Source organism: Crinia signifera, chromosome 5 (genome assembly GCF_055691185.1).
Source record: "Crinia signifera chromosome 5, ASM5569118v1, whole genome shotgun sequence".
NCBI classification, from domain to species: Eukaryota; Metazoa; Chordata; class Amphibia; order Anura; family Myobatrachidae; genus Crinia; species Crinia signifera.
Genome location: NC_139221.1, coordinates 4,209,097 through 4,230,481, shown reverse-complemented (window position 1 = coordinate 4,230,481; position 21,385 = coordinate 4,209,097). Strand labels below are relative to the sequence as shown.

Sequence of the window (21,385 nt, the reverse complement as noted above, 5' to 3'; positions counted from 1 at the left end):
TCTACGGATCACTCCGTAAAATATAGAGAGGCGGGGCCTACACGGGAAACGTCATCAGTGCCAGCCACAGCGGGGTTGTGGGTAGGAGGAGGCTGATCTGCTCTGTGCACCGTCAGGGAGACAGTGAGAGGGGAAGATCGGGTGGTGCAGCTGCTCCAAGCAGCCCAGGGCTTCCCTATGGCCTCGCCCACCACACTGACTCCATGCATCGGCCCTGATCTCCATGTTACAGCTCCCCTGCCTGCTCTATGATGCCCCGCCCAACACACTGACTCCGCGCATCGGCCCTACTCTCCCTGCCTGCTCTATGATGTCCCGCCCAACACACTGACTCCGCGCATCGGCCCTACTCTCCCTGCCTGCTCTATGATGTCCCGCCCAACACACTGACTCCGCGCATCGGCCCTACTCTCCCTGCCTGCTCTATGATGTCCCGCCCAACACACTGACTCCGCGCATCGGCCCTACTCTCCCTGCCTGCTCTATGATGTCCCGCCCAACACACTGACTCCGCGTATCGGCCCTACTCTCCCTGCCTGCTCTATGATGTCCCGCCCAACACACTGACTCCGCGCATCGGCCCTACTCTCCCTGCCTGCTCTATGATGCCCCGCCCAACACACTGACTCCGCGCATCGGCCCTACTCTCCCTGCCTGCTCTATGATGTCCCGCCCAACACACTGACTCCGCGTATCAGCCCTACTCTCCCTGCCTGCTCTATGATGTCCCGCCCAACACACTGACTCCGCACATCGGCCCTACTCTCCCTGCCTGCTCTATGATGTCCCGCCCAACACACTGACTCCGCGCATCGGCCCTACTCTCCCTGCCTGCTCTATGATGTCCCGCCCAACACACTGACTCCGCGCATCGGCCCTACTCTCCCTGCCTGCTCTATGATGCCCCGCCCAACACACTGACTCCGCGCATCGGCCCTACTCTCCCTGCCTGCTCTATGATGTCCCGCCCAACACACTGACTCCGCGTATCAGCCCTACTCTCCCTGCCTGCTCTATGATGTCCCGCCCAACACACTGACTCCGCACATCGGCCCTACTCTCCCTGCCTGCTCTATGATGTCCCGCCCAACACACTGACTCCGCGCATCGGCCCTACTCTCCCTGCCTGCTCTATGATGTCCCGCCCAACACACTGACTCCGCGCATCGGCCCTACTCTCCCTGCCTGCTCTATGATGTCCATCGGCCCTGCTCTCCATGCTACAGCTCCCCTGCCTGCTCTATGATGCCCCGCCCACCACAATGACTCCATGCATCGGCCCTGCTCTCCCTGCTACAGTTCCTCTAATGCACATATGGGGGGGAGGGAGGGGGCTGTGTATAATGCACAGTCATATCATACTTGCCCACTTTTGAACATTAGTTTCAGAGAGATTCTAGTTGGTAGCAGAATTTTGCACAGCGCCCCATTGAGGGGGCGTGTCATGCTCCAATCAAAGGGCGTGTCTAGTTCCATATATGGAGAGATTGTGAAAAGAGATTGTGAACGTGGCACCTAGAAAGCGTGGCTGTGTACTGCTACATCTGAGAGGAATATTGTACAATGACTTTTATCCAAATGTAGATGAGCCCCAAAGCAGTTAGTAAGAGCTACTATACTTGGTAAAGTGCTGGGAAATGGTGGTGATTATTCAGTGTAAATGTATCTATCTCACATTCCTTTTCCCCAAAAAATGTAACAGTGTAATGTGGGCTAGGTGACATGAGGGAGATTGCTAGACTAATGAGGGAGAGAGGGAGATTGCTGCTATGTCAGGGAGTCTCCTGCAGAATGCAAGAGGGGAGGTAACTATGATGTAACAGTGTAATGTGGGCTAGGTGACATGAGGGAGATTGCTAGAATAATGAGGGAGAGAGGGAGATTGCTGCTATGTCAGGGAGTTTTCTGCAGAATGCAGGAGGGGAGGTAACTATGGTGTAACAGTGTAATGTGGGCTAGGTGACATGAGGGAGATTGCTAGACTAATGAGGGAGAGAGGGAGATTGCTGCTTTGTCAGGGAGTCTCCTGCAGAATGCAGGAGGGTAGGTAACTATGATGTAACAGTGTAATGTGGGCTAGGTGACATGAGGGAGATTGCTAGACTAATGGGGGAGAGAGGGAGATTGCTGCTATGTCAGTGAGTCTCCTGCAGAATGCAGGAGGGTAGGTAACTATGATGTAACAGTGTAATGTCAGCTAGGTGACATGAGGAAGATTGCTAGACTAATGGGGGAGAGAGGGAGATTGCTGCTATGTCAGGGAGTATCCTGCAGAATGCAGTAGGGGAGGTAACTATGATGTAACAGTGTAATGTGGGCTAGGTGACATGAGGGAGATTGCTAGACTAATGAGGGAGAGAGGGAGATTGCTGCTATGTCAGGGAGTCTCCTGCAGAATGCAGGAGGGGAGGTAACTATGATGTAACAGTGTAATGTGGGCTAGGTGACATGAGGGAGATTGCTAGAATAATGAGGGAGAGAGGGAGATTGATGCTATGTCAGGGAGTCTCCTGCAGAATGCAGGAGGGGAGGTAACTATGGTGTAACAGTGTAATGTGGGCTAGGTGACATGAGGGAGATTGCTAGACTAATGAGGGAGAGAGGGAGATTGCTGCTATGTCAGGGAGTCTCCTGCAGAATGCAGGAGGGGAGGTAACTATGATGTCACAGTGTAATGTGGGCTAGGTGACATGAGGGAGATTGCTAGAATAATGAGGGAGAGAGGGAGATTGCTGCTATGTCAGGGAGTCTCCTGCAGAATGCAGGAGGGGAGGTAACTATGGTGTAACAGTGTAATGTGGGCTAGGTGACATGAGGGAGATTGCTAGACTACTAAGGGAGACAGGGAGATTGCTGCTATTTCAGGGAGTCTCCTGCAGAATGCAGAAGGGGAGGTCACTATGATGTAACAGTGTAATGTGGGCTAGGTGATATGAGGGAGATTGCTAGACTAACAGGGCCGGATTAACAATGGGCCTGATGGAGCTATAGCTCCAGGCCCACTCTCCAAATAGGCCCATTTTGTAGCTGAGGGCCAGGTCTTTCCAACGAGCCCAGCCCCACGTCGCTAGCACCCCGGGAACTGGAGATACCGTCAGGCAAAGCTGGAAAGTTTTCCCCATAGGATAACATGGGACCCACTAATTCCGACCTCAACACGGTTCCAACGGCTGCCAGTTCCCCCTCCGGCATCACAGAAGCTCGAGGTTGATATCTCAGTTGGCTGGGCCTTCAATCTGATACCTGGTCCATATGGGTTCATTGGTTCTAGAGATATTGCGGGTAAACCAATTTTTTTTTCATTTCTGAAATGTAAATTCATGGCTGTTCATGTTGCTTGAGGACAGATTTCTCTGCAACCAAACGGCCCAGTTTCAAGGGACTAAACTCTTTCGAAACCTACATGTAAATGGGTCAATTGGTTCTGAAGATATAGCTGGTTGTTTAAAGGGGGGCGGGGGTGGTTTTTTCTCCCCCTCACACCAGAAAATGCAGGGACTAGGCTTGTGCAAAAGGGTCCAGTCTGGGAATGTCCCTGCATGATCCTGGGACCATATTCTCTGGTAAGTCCCTGCATTTTCTGGTGTGAAAGGGGTATTATTTCAAATAGCCGAGACATGCAGTGCTCTGAATACAGCCAGAAAGCCCCCTGCTCTCTGCCCGGCTGTCAATGGCTGTCACTTCTGCCCAGCGGCAGCTGTCCCCAGTTACCACAAGCATGTATTCCCCCTTGGCAATGAGCATGAAATCCCACATGGAAAAAAGCATGGAACACCTGGCAATGAGCATGGAACCACTGGTAATGAGCATGGAACCCCTGGCAATGAACACGTACTGTAGGTAAGCAACACTTATGTAGCATAAGTTTTAATAGGCAGTATGGTGTTTGGCATAATGCATAATGGAGATTATGGTGCGTGGCTTAATATGTAATGGGCAGTATGGTGTAAATTTTTTATGCGCGCCTTCAGCACGCAATGCCCCTATTTATGAAGCATATTATGCATTATTGCTCAATCTGTTTGGTATAGTGCAGGCATGTCCAAACTATGGCCCTCCAGCTGTTGTGAAACTACAAGTCCCATCATGCATTGCCACAGTTTTGCTATTAGGGAATGCTAAAACTATGTCAAGGCATGCTGGGACGTGTAGTTTCACAACAGCTGGAGGGCCACTGTTTGGACATGCCTGGTATAGTGTGAATTTTGACTCAATCCATGTGCCATAGTGTGAATTTTGGCTCAATCGGTGTGAATTTTGGCTCATTCCATGTGGCATAATGTGTAAGAGGCAAGTACAGTGGGTGTGGTATAGGGGTCCGACAGTCGGGATCCCGACAGTCATTATCCCGACTGGCCGGACCCAGACAGCATGGTGAGCGCAACTAAGCCCCTTGCGGGCACGGTGGACCCCCACGAGAGAAAATAGCAGGTGGCCGTCGGGAACCCGGCTGTCGGTGTTTTGACAGTCAGGATCCCGATGTCGGGTGAATGCCTGTCGGGATCCCAACTGTCGGGACCCCGTCCGGCACCCAGTACAGTATAAGGGGGTTACTATTGTGTTGCATGATTTGTATAAGGGGTATATGGTGTGGTAAACTTAGGTGACCACATAAAAGGTGCTGACATATTGTCTACCAAGTTTCGGCTTTCAGTATTTTTTTTATGACTGGAGTTCTGCCTCACCCTGCAAGTATTTTAGAACATCGGCATCCTGCGGGTGCACCTTTGGAGGGCACCCGGCAATATATCTCCTTGCATTTTTCTTATGCAAGTATTTACACAAATAGAGACACACCCATAAGCAGACCACCCAAACAGAACACTGGTCACGCCACCCACATTATTAGGTGCCGGCCACAACCCTTATTATTGCGCATAATAGGCCCTTGATAATTTTCAGCTCCAGGCCCATTTAGACCTTAATCTGGCACTGTAGACTAATGAGGGAGAGAGGGAGATTGCTGCTATGTCAGGGAGTCTCCTACAGAATGCAGGAGGGGAGGTAACTATGGTGTAACAGTGTAATGTGGGCTAGGTGACATGAGGGAGATTGCTAGACTAATGAGGGAGAGAGGGAGATTGCTGCTATGTCAGGGAGTCTCCTACAGAATGCAGGAGGGGAGGTAACTATGGTGTAACAGTGTAATGTGGGCTAGGTGACATGAGGGAGATTGCTAGACTAATGAGGGAGAGAGGGAGATTGCTGCTATGTCAGGGAGTCTCCTGCAGAATGCAGGAGGGGAGGTAACTATGATGTAACAGTGTAATGTGGGCTAGGTGACATGAGGGAGATTGCTAGACTAATGAGGGAGAGAGGGAGATTGCTGCTATGTCAGGGAGTCTTCTGCAGAATCCAGGAGGAAAGGTAACTATGATGTAACAGTGTAATGTGGGCTAGGTGACATGAGGGAGATTGCTAGACTAATGAGGGAGAGAGGGAGATTGCTGCTATGTCAGGGAGTCTCCTGCAGAATGCAGGAGGGGAGGTAACTATGGTGTAACAGTGTAATGTGGGCTAGGTGACATGAGGGAGATTGCTAGACTAATGAGGGAGAGAGGGAGATTGCTGCTATGTCAGGGAGTCTCCTGCAGAATGCAGGAGGGGAGGTAACTATGATGTAACAGTGTAATGTGGGCTAGGTGACATGAGGGAGATTGCTAGACTAAAGAGGGAGAGAGGGAGATTGCTGCTATGTCAGGGAGTCTCCTGCAGAATGCAGGAGGGGAGGTAACTATGATGTCACAGTGTAATGTGGGCTAGGTGACATGAGGGAGATTGCTAGACTAATGAGGGAGAAGGGGAGATTGCTGTTGTGTCAGGGAGTCTCATGCTGAAAATAGGTTAGGCAACTATGAGTAACTAGGTGATTCATCGCACCCTACGGGTGCTCTTCACACCGGCGTAAGGGGCTGCGCCCCCTTAATTTGTGAACGTTTGTATTGCGAGACATATGGTTAGAATTGTATGAAAGATGCCTGTATTGCAACTTCAGTTATAGGAAATACAAGAAAGTCTCAACCAAACGGTGTGCAATAAAGGACCTTGTGCAGCTAGATACAAATTCACACAGTAGAATAACACCTATAACTACTGACAAATAGACAATGTGAGGAAAAGGATTGTGAATTTGAAAAAACAGCGCTCAAGGGGCCTTATTCTAGTTCACTCTTTCTGACAAAATCCTTCTTAGATGGGCAAAACCATGTGCACTGCAGGTGGGGCAGATGTTACTTGTGCAGAGATAATTAGATTTGGGTGGGGTTTTACTTCAAAGTGAGATCTATATTGCAGTGTAAAAATAAACCAGCCAGTATTTACCCTGCACAGAAACAAAATAACTCACCCAAATCTAATTCTCTCTGCACATGTTACATCTGCCCCCCTGCAGTGCACATGGTTTTGTCCGTCTAAGAAGGATTTTGTCAGAAAGAGTGGATTAGAATAACCCCCATGGTGACAATATGTAAATAATGAACAATACTTATGCTCAAAAGGGTACTGATTTAACTGATTTCACAGAATGTAGTACCAAGTTGCAGAATTGTCTGGTTCTCCCCTAATAATGAAACAGGGGAGACACAATACAACGCAGCATAGTGCAGATCAATCGGATAAAAATAATTTAATATAATAGTTGCACTTACAATAAAGTGACTTTAGTAAAAGCACAAGACAGGTGATCCTTGGGGCAAAACAGCAGGCAGATGTAACACAGAGTCCTTAGGTCCTGGGTTCCCCGTCTCCGGAAACAGACAGCCACATAGTCGATTTATAGACGACATCCTTTTTGTTTGGTCGGGTGAAAAATCTGATCTAGATGTTTTCTGTACTAGGCTTAATGAAAATGACCGCAAAATTAAATTAACATTTGATTGTAGTCAGGATAATGTATCCTTCCTGGATCTCAAGTTATATATATAGATAACAATATGCTGAAAACTAAGACTTTCAGGAAGGAGACAGACTCCAATAGTTTTATCCTGACCACGAGCCAGCACCATAAAAATTGGCTTGATGCCATTCCTTTCGGCCAATTTTCACGTATTAAGCGTAATTGCACTGATCCATCTATATGTGATGAGCAAATTCATGAATTATCTGAACGTCTTAGTGTGAAAGGTTACTCTGACAGTCTATTAAAAAAAGCTAAAGAGAGAATTGAGACTGTGGACAGATCCACCTTACTCAGTGGCAAACGCAGGATTTTCAGAAGGGGGTTTCCAGAGGGGCGGAGCAAAGCACGGAGATGGACAGGTGACACAGTATATGCCGGGTCAGTTAGAGTATTATAGATGGACCAAATGTATATAAATAATTTTATATATATATATATATATATATACAGGGGCGTCAACAGCAGTGTAGACCCCTGGGCATAGCAATGTATTGGGGCCACTACTGATCCTCCAGCGGTAGGGGTGGGGGGTGCTTTGATGTCCCGCGGGTGGTAGGGGGTATAATATCAACCGCTCAGCATGTAGGGCCTGGATCAGTAATTTCCACTAATTACCCCTTTACTGCACAGATGGTGGGAGATGGGGTGGGAGAAGGGGGCATTGGGCTGAATGAAGGGGCCCTGATACATAACTTCCAGGGTGGTAGAGGATGTTTAATATGCAGAGGAGTGGTGTATAGTGGAGTGGGCTTATTATTCAGAATTTTCTGGTGGGAGGACAGCTTGCTTGACTGCAGATATCTCCAGTTCTCGTAAAAAGATTTCTTAGATTTTAATGGAATTAAAAACTAGAGAATCCCACCTACCAAATGGTATTGGGGACTAGGGGATCAGAGTTCAGGAGGCAGAGCAATCTGCCAACGAGTATATAAAACTACTTGACAGGTGTGTGGAGCTGGAGCAGTAACCAGCTGCTGGAAGGCTGATATCTCTGGTTCTGGGCACAGTAGAGACAAGCTTCTAGTGTCCATCAAAGAGGGAGAGTCCCAGCTTTTGGAATATATCCTCAGAAAAACTCTAAGTCAGACAGAACCTGAAATATCTGACTGGGAAGAGCAATTAACAGGCTTGGATGGGGACCACTGCTTTGAAGTCAGATATCTCTGGTTTCCCAGGGCCGATTTTTAAAATTCTTATACCAATGGAAAGAGGAGACCCTCAGCTTTCAGACTAGGGCCCTTGGACTCCTGGGGGGGTTTCTGGGTACTCAGAAACCCCCCTGCGTGCGCTACTGTTACTGGAGGTAAAACCTAAACAAGAAAATGATGATAGGTTCAAATGGGCCTTCATTAGTAAATATAGTACTGTACACAAAGATGTGGAAAAGATTTTTCGAAAAAATTGGCATTTATTACAAGGTGATCCCATTATAGGATTGGAACTCCCTTCCAAACCCCAATTTATATACAAAAAAGCTCCATCTCTTAAAGACCACCTTGTACATAGTTCTACAGATGGTGAATTACGCCAGACCATCAGAACTATAGGGTTCCACCGTTGTGGTTCCTGTCTGATGTGCAGGACAGTCAAATCAAAAGATAGAAAATTTGACCAGTTGATCTTGAATGGCCAAACACTTTCAATCAAACAGTTTATCACTTGCCATTCTCGTAATGTGATCTATGCCCTGGAATGCAGCTGCGGTCTTGCCTATATAGGCAAGACATCTAGACAGCTTAAAACCAGGGCATCAGAGCACATTTACAATATTCGTAAGAAATTTGTAAATCACACTGTGTCAGAGCATTTTAGAATTAAGCATAATGCAAATGAATGCCACATTAAACAATTTTGTGGTATTCAACTAATCCTACCTAAAATCCGCTCAAATGACCGCGCGAAACGCCTCTCCAGAACAGAGATGCGTTGGATAAATCGCCTTGGGACACAAGTCCCAAAGGGTTTAAATACTGAATTTGAATTGAAACCCTTTCTTACCTAGGATTGCACTTTATCTCTCTTTTTTATTTCCGCTATTGGGTGGAGGCATAAATGTAGATTATTGCATATTTTAATTATTTTTATCTTCTCTACAGATTTTATGGAAGACATCTTTTTTATATGTTTCTCTTGTGAATGATATCCGACTTCCGTATGAACATATCCCATATCTCTGGTATATAGGAAACTATTCCGCTTTGGAATGCATATTGCGCCCTTGGAAACGAGTGACACGCAAATACTTCCGGTTTTGCGGTATATTATGAAGCTGAATGCATCCCTATGTTACTAGGAACTAAACTACTATAGAGCATTGAGCTGGGGATCTTCATACAGGACGTTCCGTCTATTCATTGTACTAGCGGTGACGCATATCCGGTATTTGGAACGCATCTCCATTTTGGTTCACCCGGAAGTCGGAAATCATACGCCGATTAGCGGCGAGTGGGTACAGCTGTTTGCAGGTATATATACCTGTACTTGGACACTATCTCAGCACGCTTCTGATGAAGGACTTAGCTCCGAAACGCGTCTAGCGTGCTACCCAGCTTTTTATTGTTGGACCGGTGTATCGTGAAGGGCTGTGCGGCATGGACCCGAAGGACTGTGGCTGTCTGTTTCCGAGACGGGGAACCCAGGACCTAAGGACTCTGTATTACATCTGCTGCTGTTTTGCCCCAAGGATCACCTGTCTTGTGCTTTTACTAAAGTCACTTTATTGTAAGTGCAACTATTATATTAAATTCTTTTTATCCGATTGATCTGCACTATGCTGCATTGTATTGTGTCTCCCCTGTTTCATTATTAGGGGAGAACCAGAGAATTCTGCAACTTGGTACTACACTCTGTGAATCAGTTAAACCAGTACCCTTTTGAGCATAAGTATTGTTCATTATTTACATATTGTCACCATGAGCGCTGTTTTTTCAAATTCACAATCCTTTTCCTCACAACTTCAGTTATAAGTGAGATGTGTTAAATAGAGAGCACATGATTTGGAAGGGGGTGTGTATTGTTTTCGCGGGGGGGTCGCGGGGGTCCCGCGAATCGCGCAGGGGGGTTGCAAGGGTCCCGCGAATCGGGAGGGGGGGGTCGCGGGGGTTCGGGGGGGGGGGGGGTGCAGGAGTGATGGTGGCTGTGGAGTAATGGTGGATAGTGGGCGTGTACTGTAGCCCTGGCTGGGCGGGGGGAGGTGATGTCAAGGGGGTGGAACGTTATACACATTGGTCACACTGGTCTTTTCTCTAGGGGGGGGGGGGGGTGTATCCTGCTGGGCGGGAACGTTATATACACAGGGGATGAGTGACAGATCTGGCTAAATATAGAAGAGATATGAGAGGGGGGCTGTGTCATTTGGGGGTGCTTTTATACACAGTTATATGGAGGGGAGCTGTGTATAATATAATGTGCTATAGTGCTGTGTGGGGATGTGGTTACCATAACGGCAATCGGTACGCCTGCAGCAGAAAACCTGGTTTTGGAATCCCAACTGGCAGCCACAGCACTGGCACGGGAATCCCACCCCACTGGGTGACAAAAGGTGGAGCTAAACACACCCTTTAGGTGGAGCATGACACTCCTCTCAGTAGCTTTGCGATGTGCAGTCTACAGTCACCTAGAATCTCCCTGAAACCAGGCAAATATGTTCACAATGCAGAGGAGGGTTTAGCAGGTGCATGTCACAAGGATAGCTGGGTCGGTAACAGTAATCAGAAGGCTGGATACACACACACAACGATTAAGCAGGTTCTTATCAGAGGGGTTCTTATCACAGGAATAGACAGGTCAGTACCAGTATCAGGAAAAGTAAAACAGACAAGGGTTTAGCAGGTGCATGTCACAAGGATAGCCAGGTCAGTAGCAATAATCAGAAGGCTGGAATGGTCTGAGAACCTGAGACACAGAACACTGATAATACTGTGCAGAACTGGATGACTCTTGGGGGGAAATTTACCAAAATGGATTCGTAAAAAATAGGTGTATTCGTAGGCAGAAATACACCTATTATTTACACATTTGTATTTTCGGGATTTTCAATCCCGAAAAATACAACAATAAAAGGAATAATAAAGGGGTCCCCCCCTCCAGGACTTACCTGACCAGGCTGAAGCCTGGTGCTGTCCTCGATGCCCCTGGGCGGTGGGCATCGAGCTGATAGTGGTGTAAAAAATAGAATAATCTATTGTCTAATACTGGGGCACTATGAGTCCCAGCAAGCCTCCCCCGCAAGCTGGGACTTGGAGAACCACAAGTCCCAGCCTGCAGGGCATTAAAGGGCCCGCTGGGTCTTGTAGTGCCACAGTATTAAAAATAGTAAAATAAAACACACTGACACACACTTAAAATAAAACTTTAATACATACAAAGCCCTTACATACTGATACTTACCTATCTTCTTCCCGTAGGTAGCCCTGGTCCTGATGTCCTGTGTCGCCTTCTGGTCCATGTCGACGTCGCTGTCCATGTCGGCAATGGCGTCTGCGTCTGGAGTCTGACGAAATCCATGTGGGAACCTATGGAAGGAAACCATACTCACCTGTCCCAGGGCGTCGTAGTCCAGGGAAGGGGTCTTTGCAAAAAAACAAACCGACATGCGAAACCAGCCGGACAGCAGAGAGCTGCACGGTGTTTGTGTACATCGTGCGGCTCCGCCTCCCGAATGCCGCTATTGGCTGCCTTGCGGCTCCTGATTGGCCGCTAGGCCGCAAGGCGGCCAATAGCGGCATTCGGGAGGCGGAGCAGACTGCCTGTACGAATTCGTATTAGCGGCCGTATATATGGCCAGCTAATACGAATTCCTATGACATCGGTGGGTTACAAAGCAGTCGTATATGACTGCTTTGTACATTCCCCTCCGGAACACGACTTTACATACGACTGAAACAGTCGTATGCAGCCGTAGGGGAAATACCAATACGAAAAACTAGGTTTTTCATATTGGTAAATTTCCCCCTTGGTGTGAGCTTGGAACCAACAAGCAAGTAGACAGAAGCCGAATAAGTAGAAGAGTGAATATTGCAGATGGTGAGCAGGTAACACTGGAGTTTGCAGGATACCTTTTACTCACTGGATAACAGCAGGATAAATCCTTGCAGAGGAATTCTTACCTGGAGTACAGGAAATTACTGGATGTCAGCAGGATGAATCCTTGCAGAGGAATAATTACCTGGAGTACAGGAAATTACTGGATGTCAGCAGGATGAATCCTTGCAGAGGAATACTTACCTGGAGTACAGGAAATTACTGGATGTCAGCAGGATGAATCCTTGCAGAGGAATACTAACCCGGTGTACAGGAAATTACTGGATGTCAGCAGGATGAATCCTTGCGGAGGAATACTTACCCGGAGTACAGGAAATTACTGGATGTCAGCAGGATGAATCCTTGCAGAGGAATACTTACCCGGAGTACAGGAAATTACTGGATGTCAGCAGGATGAATCCTTGCGGAGGAATACTTACCCGGAGTACAGGAAATTACTGGATATCAGCAGGATGAATCCTTGCAGAGGAATACTTACCCGGAGTACAGGAAATTACTGGATATCAGCAGGATGAATCCTTGCAGAGGAGTACTTACCCGAAGTACAGGAAATTACTGGATATCAGCAGGATGAATCCTTACAGAGGAATACTTACCCGGAGTACAGGAAATTACTACAAGTCAGCAGGATGAATCCTTGCAGAGGAATACTTACCCGGAGTACAGGAAATTACTGAATATCAGCAGGATGAATCCTTGCAGAGGAATACTTACCCGAAGTACAGGAAATTACTGGATATCAGCAGGATGAATCCTTGCAGAGGAATACTAACCCTAATGGATGTCAGCAGGATGAATCCTTGCAGAGGAATACTTACCCGGAGTACAGGAAATTACTGGATGTCAGCAGGATGAATCCTTGCAGAGGAATAATTACCCGGAGTACAGGAAATGGCTGGATGTCAGCAGGATGAATCCTTGCAGAGGAATACTTACCCTAATGGATGTAAGCAGTATGAATCCTTGCAGAGGAGTACTTACCCGAAGTACAGGAAATTACTGGATATCAGCAGGATGAATCCTTGCAGAGGAATACTTACCCTAATGGATGTCAGCAGGATGAATCCTTGCAGAGGAATAATTACCCGGAGTGCAGGAAATTACAGCAACTGCAATTCTGGGCCAGATAACAGAATAAGTCACTTGCACCCAGGAGACAGGGAACAGCATGTAACTTCAGGGAGTATCACTCAGCAGCAGGTGTGTGATTGGCTGCTGAGATCATCTGACCTAGGTGATGTCAGTATATCAGGAATACAATGTGATGCAGAAAACCGGACCTGTGGCAATAATCATGTAATTCACGCAATTGAACAGAGTGTGACAGGTTTTTATATGATTGAGATCTTAATCCATCTGTTCCCTGGGATTTCTTCATATACAAATGGTCTATTGCTAGTCTGACCCTGTCTACTGTTATATCCTTATTCAGGGTAACCAGAAGATGCATGCAGACCACTCACACCTGGTGTGTCCATCAGGAATTGCTCTAATAAATGGCCTCTGTGAGAGGACGGAGAAGGATGCCAAGCCCAGGTCCTCAGACATTCCGCCCTTCATACAACTTCTTCACTTCCATCAACCAACTTCATACAACTTCATACAGCTTCCTACGGATCCGGCGAGTGATATTAACCGCCATCCCGTTCCAGCACAAAGGAAGCGTTCCGGCCATACTGCCATTAATCCATCATGGATTTCGCCTGGCAGATTTCCCCACTATCTCCGGCTTAGAGATCGACCAAACATTCTCCTGTTCCTCACAGAGGGGGCATTGTTCTCCTCCAAGTCGTTATGATGTATGAGACGGCGAAAAAAGTCACTAGTTTGCTCCATATTTCTCCAACCATTGTCCAAAAGTGACTCCTTGGAATCAAGGACGTCTCTCCAGGACTGTGTCATCATTATATGAGAGGCGGAAGCAAATGTCAACTCCAGTGGTCAATGTGCAATTGTAAGATATGGAATGTTCATCATCAGCAGAAGCTCTGAGCACCCTCATACACCTCACCCTTATTGTACGTGGTCACAAGCAGGTGCCCATGATAGATGCTGGCATATCTACAGGTGTGTGGTGTATTTGTGGGCATATACCAATATACATATTATACACAATGTAATATCTCTTACAGAGACAGAGCGCGGAGCTACATGGCAGCTCCTACTATACCTAGGAAAATGCAAGGACTAACCATTCTGAGACCTCTCGGATAACAGAAGCCAGGACTCACCGTTTGCAGAGGTCGTATCCTCCGCACTGACACATACGCTGTAGAGAGTAGTTAGTAATAGCACATGGAACCACCGGCAGATAACTCCAGACGCCATTGTACAACGTGCTCAGAGCCACCTCTATGTTAGAGGACAAGCGAAGACACCATCATCCATCTCTGTGTACGAAGGCAGGAATACGGCCGAGTCTCCGTTGCAGAATGCTCACGCAGGATCGTGGGCTTGAATCGTCCCCCCGTTCTCAGTCTTCAGTGATCTATTTGTCCAATGAGAACAGAGTCCATTTGGGTGTATTTGCTGAGAGGAGCCGGCGGTGCATTCCCCTTGCTGAGCTCAGAGGAATATTGATCCACAAACTCACAGGGAAAGAATTTGGAGATAAGGTGTCAGCGAGCTGTCAGTCATTGTGTGTAATACAGGGAGACCATGCTAGTAGCAGGTGGTCACTATGGCCCTTATTCTGATTGAGTTGGAAGGCTAGGTGTACGGTCAGACAGCCGATGTTTGCGCATGTGCGGAGGTGTATCTGCGCATGTGCGAACGCCTCACACGCCCAAACACGCGGTGAGCTCCATGCAGAAAATGATCGGTCGGAACCATTCAAGCAGGGGGTGGAGAGAGGCGGGAAGGGATGTTTGGGCTCATTACCATATACGTACTCCCCGCGCTTCATGAAAACGCTGGGTGTACGTATGGTAATGCGGCCGTGACGCACGTGGTGGGGGCCGGATGCCAGCTGCCCGCCCATATCCCTGCTTTCATACGGCAAAATGTCCGAGTGGTCTGGAGCACTCGTTGCTGCCTGACTACTCGGTCCAGAATTCGATGGACGGAGACCATTGGAGAATGGGGGAGGTTCCCACAGATGGAGGCGTTCACATAAAACATCAACTCGCGGTCCGTTCGCTCGGCATCTAAAACTGACCGGTGAAAACCCTGTATCTACGGTAGTGTCCAGACATTATATAAGCCCCTTTCTCTAATTGCTTTCTGCTCTCACAACTAGAATAATTACTCAGCATAGATGGGATCTCCGCCCTTAAATGCTGATTCTTATATATATATATATATATATATATATATAATTATTATCCTTTACTTATATGGTGCCACAATGGATCCACGGTGGAGCTGCTGAAGGAAGTGAGACTTACCTCCTGTTGCCTGGGATATCCACTTATCGAGCTCAGGCCTGAACAGGACATCCCCATTGAATGCCAAAACCTCCACCGCTCGTTTGGACTCTGTGTCGGCCTGCCATTGGCGTAACAAGAGGGCCATGCGAGCTGAAATGGATAAAGCAGAAATTCTGGCTGCAATCTTACAGACATCAGATGAGGATTCCATTAAAAATATGGAGGCCTCCTGAATTTGGCCTTATTTACCCAGCATCCGACTGGAGCCGGGCGATGTATAACACCAGCCGCAGAAAAAATGTTCTTAAGGGTTAGCTCTAACTTACGGTCGGAGGTGTCCTTAAGAGCGGTAGCTCCTGGTACTGGGAGAACTGTCTTTGAAAGTCGCGAGACTGATAAGTCCACCACTGGTGGGATCTCCACCTTCTTCCTACCATCCGGTGGAAGAAACCTGCAGGGTACTTGGAGGAAAGGTGGGCGATTGCTTTTGCTTTTTCCCAAAAAGAGAAGGACGGACCGGAATGTCAGTAATATCCGTCACATTACAGGCAATCTTAACCATCTGAATTAAATCTTCCAAGCCCTGAGAGGCTTGAGCAGGCTCCTGCAAATCAAACGCTACAACGTCATCATCGTCTGGGGGGGGGGGGGGGGGGGGGCAAATTCACCCTCCTCCAGAGCAGGCATATCATCATAATCACCTACAGTCACCGCAGTCCGTGGGAGAAACCTTTCTTTGTAAAAGAGGGGGGTTTAATGCCCTTGAGGATGAAGCACCAGCGCCCTCTGCTGCTTTTATTAAGCCCTGTACAGCAGAAGCCAAAGAGGCCTGCTGGCTTCTGGTAGTCTATCTCTTTGAGCTGCTGAGAGCTCAGTAGACAACTGAGACATGACATCAGCAAGCTGTGATGCCCAGACAGGGGTCTGCGCAGGAGGCTGCAGTAAAGGGGGGATTGCAGTGCATTTATCACAGTGAGGCGCCCTCTTTAGAAGGTGTACATTTTGCATCACACTTCATGCAAGTAACCCTCTTGGAGTTACCCAGTAATCACCACACACTACCACACTGACACAGAGAGTAGGTATAGGATAGCCAGCCAGATGCACTGGAAGGGAGAGACCGTAAAAGAAAGGAGCTGTCACAGAGCCTAAACAGCGCTATGGTATATAAAATACAGGAGCGCCATAGCCCTATTTGAAACAGAGCCTGTCTCCACCTAGCTCTAAACCCCACTGTAACTCACAGAGCGGGGAGAGCTTTCAGCAGGACGGTCACCAGGAGACAAGGAATCGCCAGCTGTAGTCTTAGGCAGAGATCTACAGCGCAAAAAAGGAGCCTCCAGCAGCGCGTTCAGCGGCGCCAATGTACATAAAATGGCCACGGTGACATGCAGGAAATGCTGGGGTATGCCTGGGCTTGCTGGGAGCACCGCGCGGTAACTCCGCCCCCTATAATGGCGCCAGGTTTAAACCCTCTGCTGCACAGCCATTTGTGTCCCTGACTTCCCTCTAACAGGGAGGCAGGGTAATACTCACAGGTGCTGCGGCACTGCCGTCGGCGGTGGGGCTGGGGGAGGATAGGGCGTACGCTTCGTATGAGCGGCGCCCGTTGCATCTCCAGAGACGGTGGTCTCTGTCTGCCAGGGAGCCGGGCGTAAACCATGGCAGCAGCCGTCTCCCACTGGCAGGCTCCCGCATCGCAGATAGTAGCAGCAACTATCTGCCTGTCCTCAATGGCAATTATTGCTGCTTTATGCCTTAATTTTAAAAAAAGCCCAAGATGAGCCACATGTGACCTGCTCCCTTGCGAGCACAATCTAAGACTGCCTGGGAGGGGAAGTAGAAGGGGAGGAGTTGGTCACACTAATTTTATATTTAAAGTGCCCATGCTCCCTGTGGTCGCCTTCTATTCCCCAGTGTAACTCCAGTGACACATAGTGGATGAAGGAGAAATATAGTTAGATAGATATGAGATATAGGGTGACATTCTATGGGATGAGATAAATGCGCCTGTTTTTTGTGCGCACCACATCGCCGCAAATCGCACTTTTCAGTCAAAATTCGCATATTTAATGTGATGCGCATTGGAGCCTGAAAAGTCAGAAGTGGTGCGATTTGCGGCGAATTGGTGCGGTCTTTAGTCCTGAAAATCGCACGTTTGCAGGAAAGCGCAAAGTTAAACAAAAAAAAATGCGCGCGGGGTCCCCAACCCGAGCATAACCAGCCCCGGACTCATTGAGCCGGTGCTGGTGACATAAAATCAGGGTCCCCGACAAATCGGGGTCCCCTTGATTTCATGAAACCAGCACCAGGCTCAAGGTCTGGCGCTGGTTCCCAAAATACGGGGACAAAATGACTAGGGGTCCCCCGTATTTTAAGAACCAGCACCGGACCCAACCAGCCAGCAGGGTAATGCCACAGCCGGGGGACACTTATTATATAAGGTCCCGCGGCCAAAGCATTAACCCCCTGGCTGGTCAGCATGGGCAGGGGTCCTGGGAAAGTGGGGACCCCCCCAATGAAGGGGTCCCCCCCCTCCAGGACTTACCAGCCCATGCTGATAGTCCGGGGCTGTCCCCGATGCCCCTGGGCGGTGGGCATCGGGCTGATGAATTGTGTAAAAAAAAAGTTGTAAAACTATTGTTTTCTACTGGCGAACTATGAGTCCGAGCAAGCCTACCCCGCATGCTGGGACTTGGAGAACCACAAGTCCCAGCATGCGGGGCATTAAAGGGCCTGTTGGCACTTGTAGTTCTGCAGTACAAAAAAATAATTAAAGAAAACACACTGACACCCTGAAAAATAAAAGTTTAATACACAAAGAACGCACACACACTGATACTTACCTACGTTGAGCCCGTAGGTCGGTCCCTGGATCCTGGGTCAAGGGGGAGGGTCGAGATTAAACAGTAACCCCCCCAGATAGATTTGAGATAGATAAAAATGAGATCGATATATAGATATCACTTTGGCTGAATGACAATCCTCTGGATTTTCCTTCATTGCCCCTCTCCCCAATGTCACACCTGGGATATTACCTGACTCTGCCACTATATATATATATAGGTGTAATGAATTTGTCCAACCGTAAGTTGAGCGACACTGAGATTACCGTGCTTAGTAAAGGGTTAACCTTTGTCCCGACCAATCTCCACGACCCTTTCACTTGGAAACGTGATCAACACAAATTAATGCGCAAATTGCGCTTGAAAGAACATTTTCAGTCTAGAGTGGACAACATCTCTGATGATCCTTTGGAAAAATTCATGATGAGCTACTCAAAATCTACATTTGACCCTGTGTCGAACAATGCGGCCCTACGTACATTTGGGAGATTATTAGACGAATCAGTTACAAAATATACCGGAGCACCAGCCAAATTCAGAAAAAATTTATCTCAAGCTGAGGCCCAAGCCTTGAGTAACCTGGGGACTTATGAGGATATTACTATTCGGCCCGCCGACAAAGGCGGGGCCATAGTGATCCAAAACCTGTCAGATTATCGACAGGAATTATACAGTCAGCTTTCAGATGTGGCGGTGTATAAGAAACTTCCGAGGGACCCCACTTCTCTTTATAAAAAGGAATTATGTGGGATTCTTACAACTGCTATGCAAACAGGAAAAATTTCGTCTAAATTATTTAAATCCCTGTACAATGAGTGGCCGCTGGTTCCTGTATTATACTCACTACCGAAGGTTCATAAGGATGCTCTTCACCCTCCAGGACGACCCATTATAGCTGCCCGTGACTCTTTATACCAGCCTGTGGCCAAAGCTACTCGACTTTTTATTGCAACCATTGTTACCGTTGAAAGACACTTTTCTAAAAGACACCACCAGTTTTCTCAAACTATTAGATGGTGTAGGACCTGTTCCTGCAGGAACTCTTATGGTTTGCTTGGACGTCTGCAGCCTATATACCTCCATCCCTCATGATGGAGGTATTGAGGCTGTGAAGGCATTTATTTCTGAACATTTAGATACATCTTTGCTGGACCATGACTTGTTCATGGAATTAATTGTGCTTACTCTTAAGCGCAATTACTTTTTATTTGATGGGGCATACTATCTACAACTCAGGGGTTGTGCTATGGGGTCTGCAGTGGCCCCTTCTTTTGCCAATATTTTTATGTTTCGTCAAGAACAAACCACTTTTTTTGATAGACCAGAAATCAGGTGTCATTTGCGTCTATTCACCCGTTACATAGACGACATTTTCGTCTTATGGACGGGTGGAGAGGATCTACTAGCGGAACTTCTGCTTGAGATTAATGCAGGTGATCCTTCAATCAAATATACAGCTCTGTGGAGTGCCACCACAGCCCATTTTTTAGACGTTAATGTAATGATCTGTGATAATAAGATTCTTACAGATGTATATCTCAAAGATGTGGAACGAAACAGTTTCTTGTTGGCATCTAGTCATCACCCCCCTGCTCTTAAGATAGGGTTACCATTTTCACAAATGATTAGAGTCAAAAGAATCATTAGTAACCCTGCCATGGTTGAAGAAAGATTAGATGCCCTTATCATTAAATTTTTAGCTAGAGGCTATGACCGTACGGTGTTGCTGAAGCAAAAACAGCAAGTTCTAAATATGCCCAGATCACAACTGTTAACACCCAAGCAACGAGATGTGAAAGCGGTACTCCCATGGTCTAGCTCTTTTTCTGTAGCCAGTCCTATCATTAGGCATGCAACTAATGCCTTGTGGCCTATTGTAAAAACTGATCCCGATCTTCCTGCTCTGAGAAATATCAGACCTCTGGCGGCCTTCCGTAGAGGCCCCAACCTCAGGGACAGGTTGGTTAAAACTGATGTCACGGGTATTGGTGTCCCTAGACCACCCAATACATATGTAAAACCCCCCGGCTGCTATAGCTGTTGGTCCTGCGAGACTTGTAAACACATGGTGAGTTGCAAAGACTTTAAACACCCGCATACAGACAAAAGATTTCTTATTAGATCTGTCTTTACTTGCAAAACCTCCCATGTTGTCTACATTATTTTTTGTCCTTGTGGCCTCTATTATATTGGTCAAACCATTCGCTGTTTTCGTGACAGGATGGCGCTCCACCGGTCGGCAATCAACCTTTCTCTGCAAGGGAGGGAGATTGACCAACCGGTGGCGCGCCACTTCAGAACCATGGGACATTCGATTGGTGATTTTAAACATTTCATCATCGATGGGGTTCCAGAGTCACTGAGAGGTGGCAATAGAGCAAAAAAACTTTTGATCAAAGAATCAGAGTGGATTTTTCGCCTCAACACTATTTCCCCCAAGGGATTAAATGAAAAAATTAATTGGAATTCCCTTATGTAGAATTGCTTTATAATGCTTTAAATAATTTCCTCATTACTATTCTGTGAAGCATCACATGCTGTACTTGTGTAGCGAGATTTATTCTCTGTCAGTGTGGATTGTGGTTCTGCTTGGGAGCAATTGCGAGATGTGCAACAGGGTCACATATCATATGTGGCCGGGAGCTCTCTCTGCATGCTCTCACCCAGCATCATATCAAAACACTTACAGCGTTATCTCATCTTGTATATATTGTAATTATGCGTTTATTTATGTTTTGTGTGTTTCTGTTCACAGCCCCGTGTACCCGTCGTGAGGATGTCATAGAATGGCCAGGCACGCATTCCGAGCGGCAGCAGTCTTCCTGGGTTCTGGCACGCAAGCTGTGTGTTGCCCGGCAACTACAGCCAGGCGCGCTAGGACGGAAGCGCTGCGTGACGTCTTCCGGGCGGCGACTCCGTGAATCCAGCGGCGTGGACGGCACCGGAGGTCTGTGAGTATAAAAGTGTTTTTTGTATATGTGTTCTGTGCTGTAGGAGTGGGCTGAAGAAGGGGCTCATACCCCGAAACGTCCCCATTTCAATACACGTTTTATTTGCATTTGAACAACGTCTCCTGAGTGCCTGCTTTGTCCTTTGGGATATTGGATCTGTATATATATATATATATATATATAGTCAGAAAAGCGGGTTTGTGGCCTTTTTCCTCGCTGTTGGGGTAGCAGCACTTCTATTGAGCCTCGCTGTTAATTGGGGCACAGGGGATAGAAATG

At 47.5% G+C, this 21,385-nt stretch overlaps 1 protein-coding gene across 3 annotated transcripts in view; it reads right to left on the bottom strand.

The window, feature by feature from the left end:
• The window catches only part of LOC146079868 (uncharacterized), a 158,646-nt gene extending 144,133 nt beyond the window's left edge, over nucleotides 1-14,513 (bottom strand). For 2 of the 3 annotated variants that reach the window (XM_083186537.1, XM_083186538.1), the window contains exon 1: nucleotides 14,173-14,513. In XM_083186537.1, coding sequence (XP_083042663.1) covers nucleotides 14,173-14,269 — 97 coding nt within the window. In that variant the 5' untranslated portion in view covers nucleotides 14,270-14,513. The remainder of the gene's footprint in view (nucleotides 1-14,172) is intronic. The other variant, XM_083186536.1, reaches the window with a different exon arrangement.
• Between the last annotated feature and the right edge of the window lie 6,872 nt (nucleotides 14,514-21,385).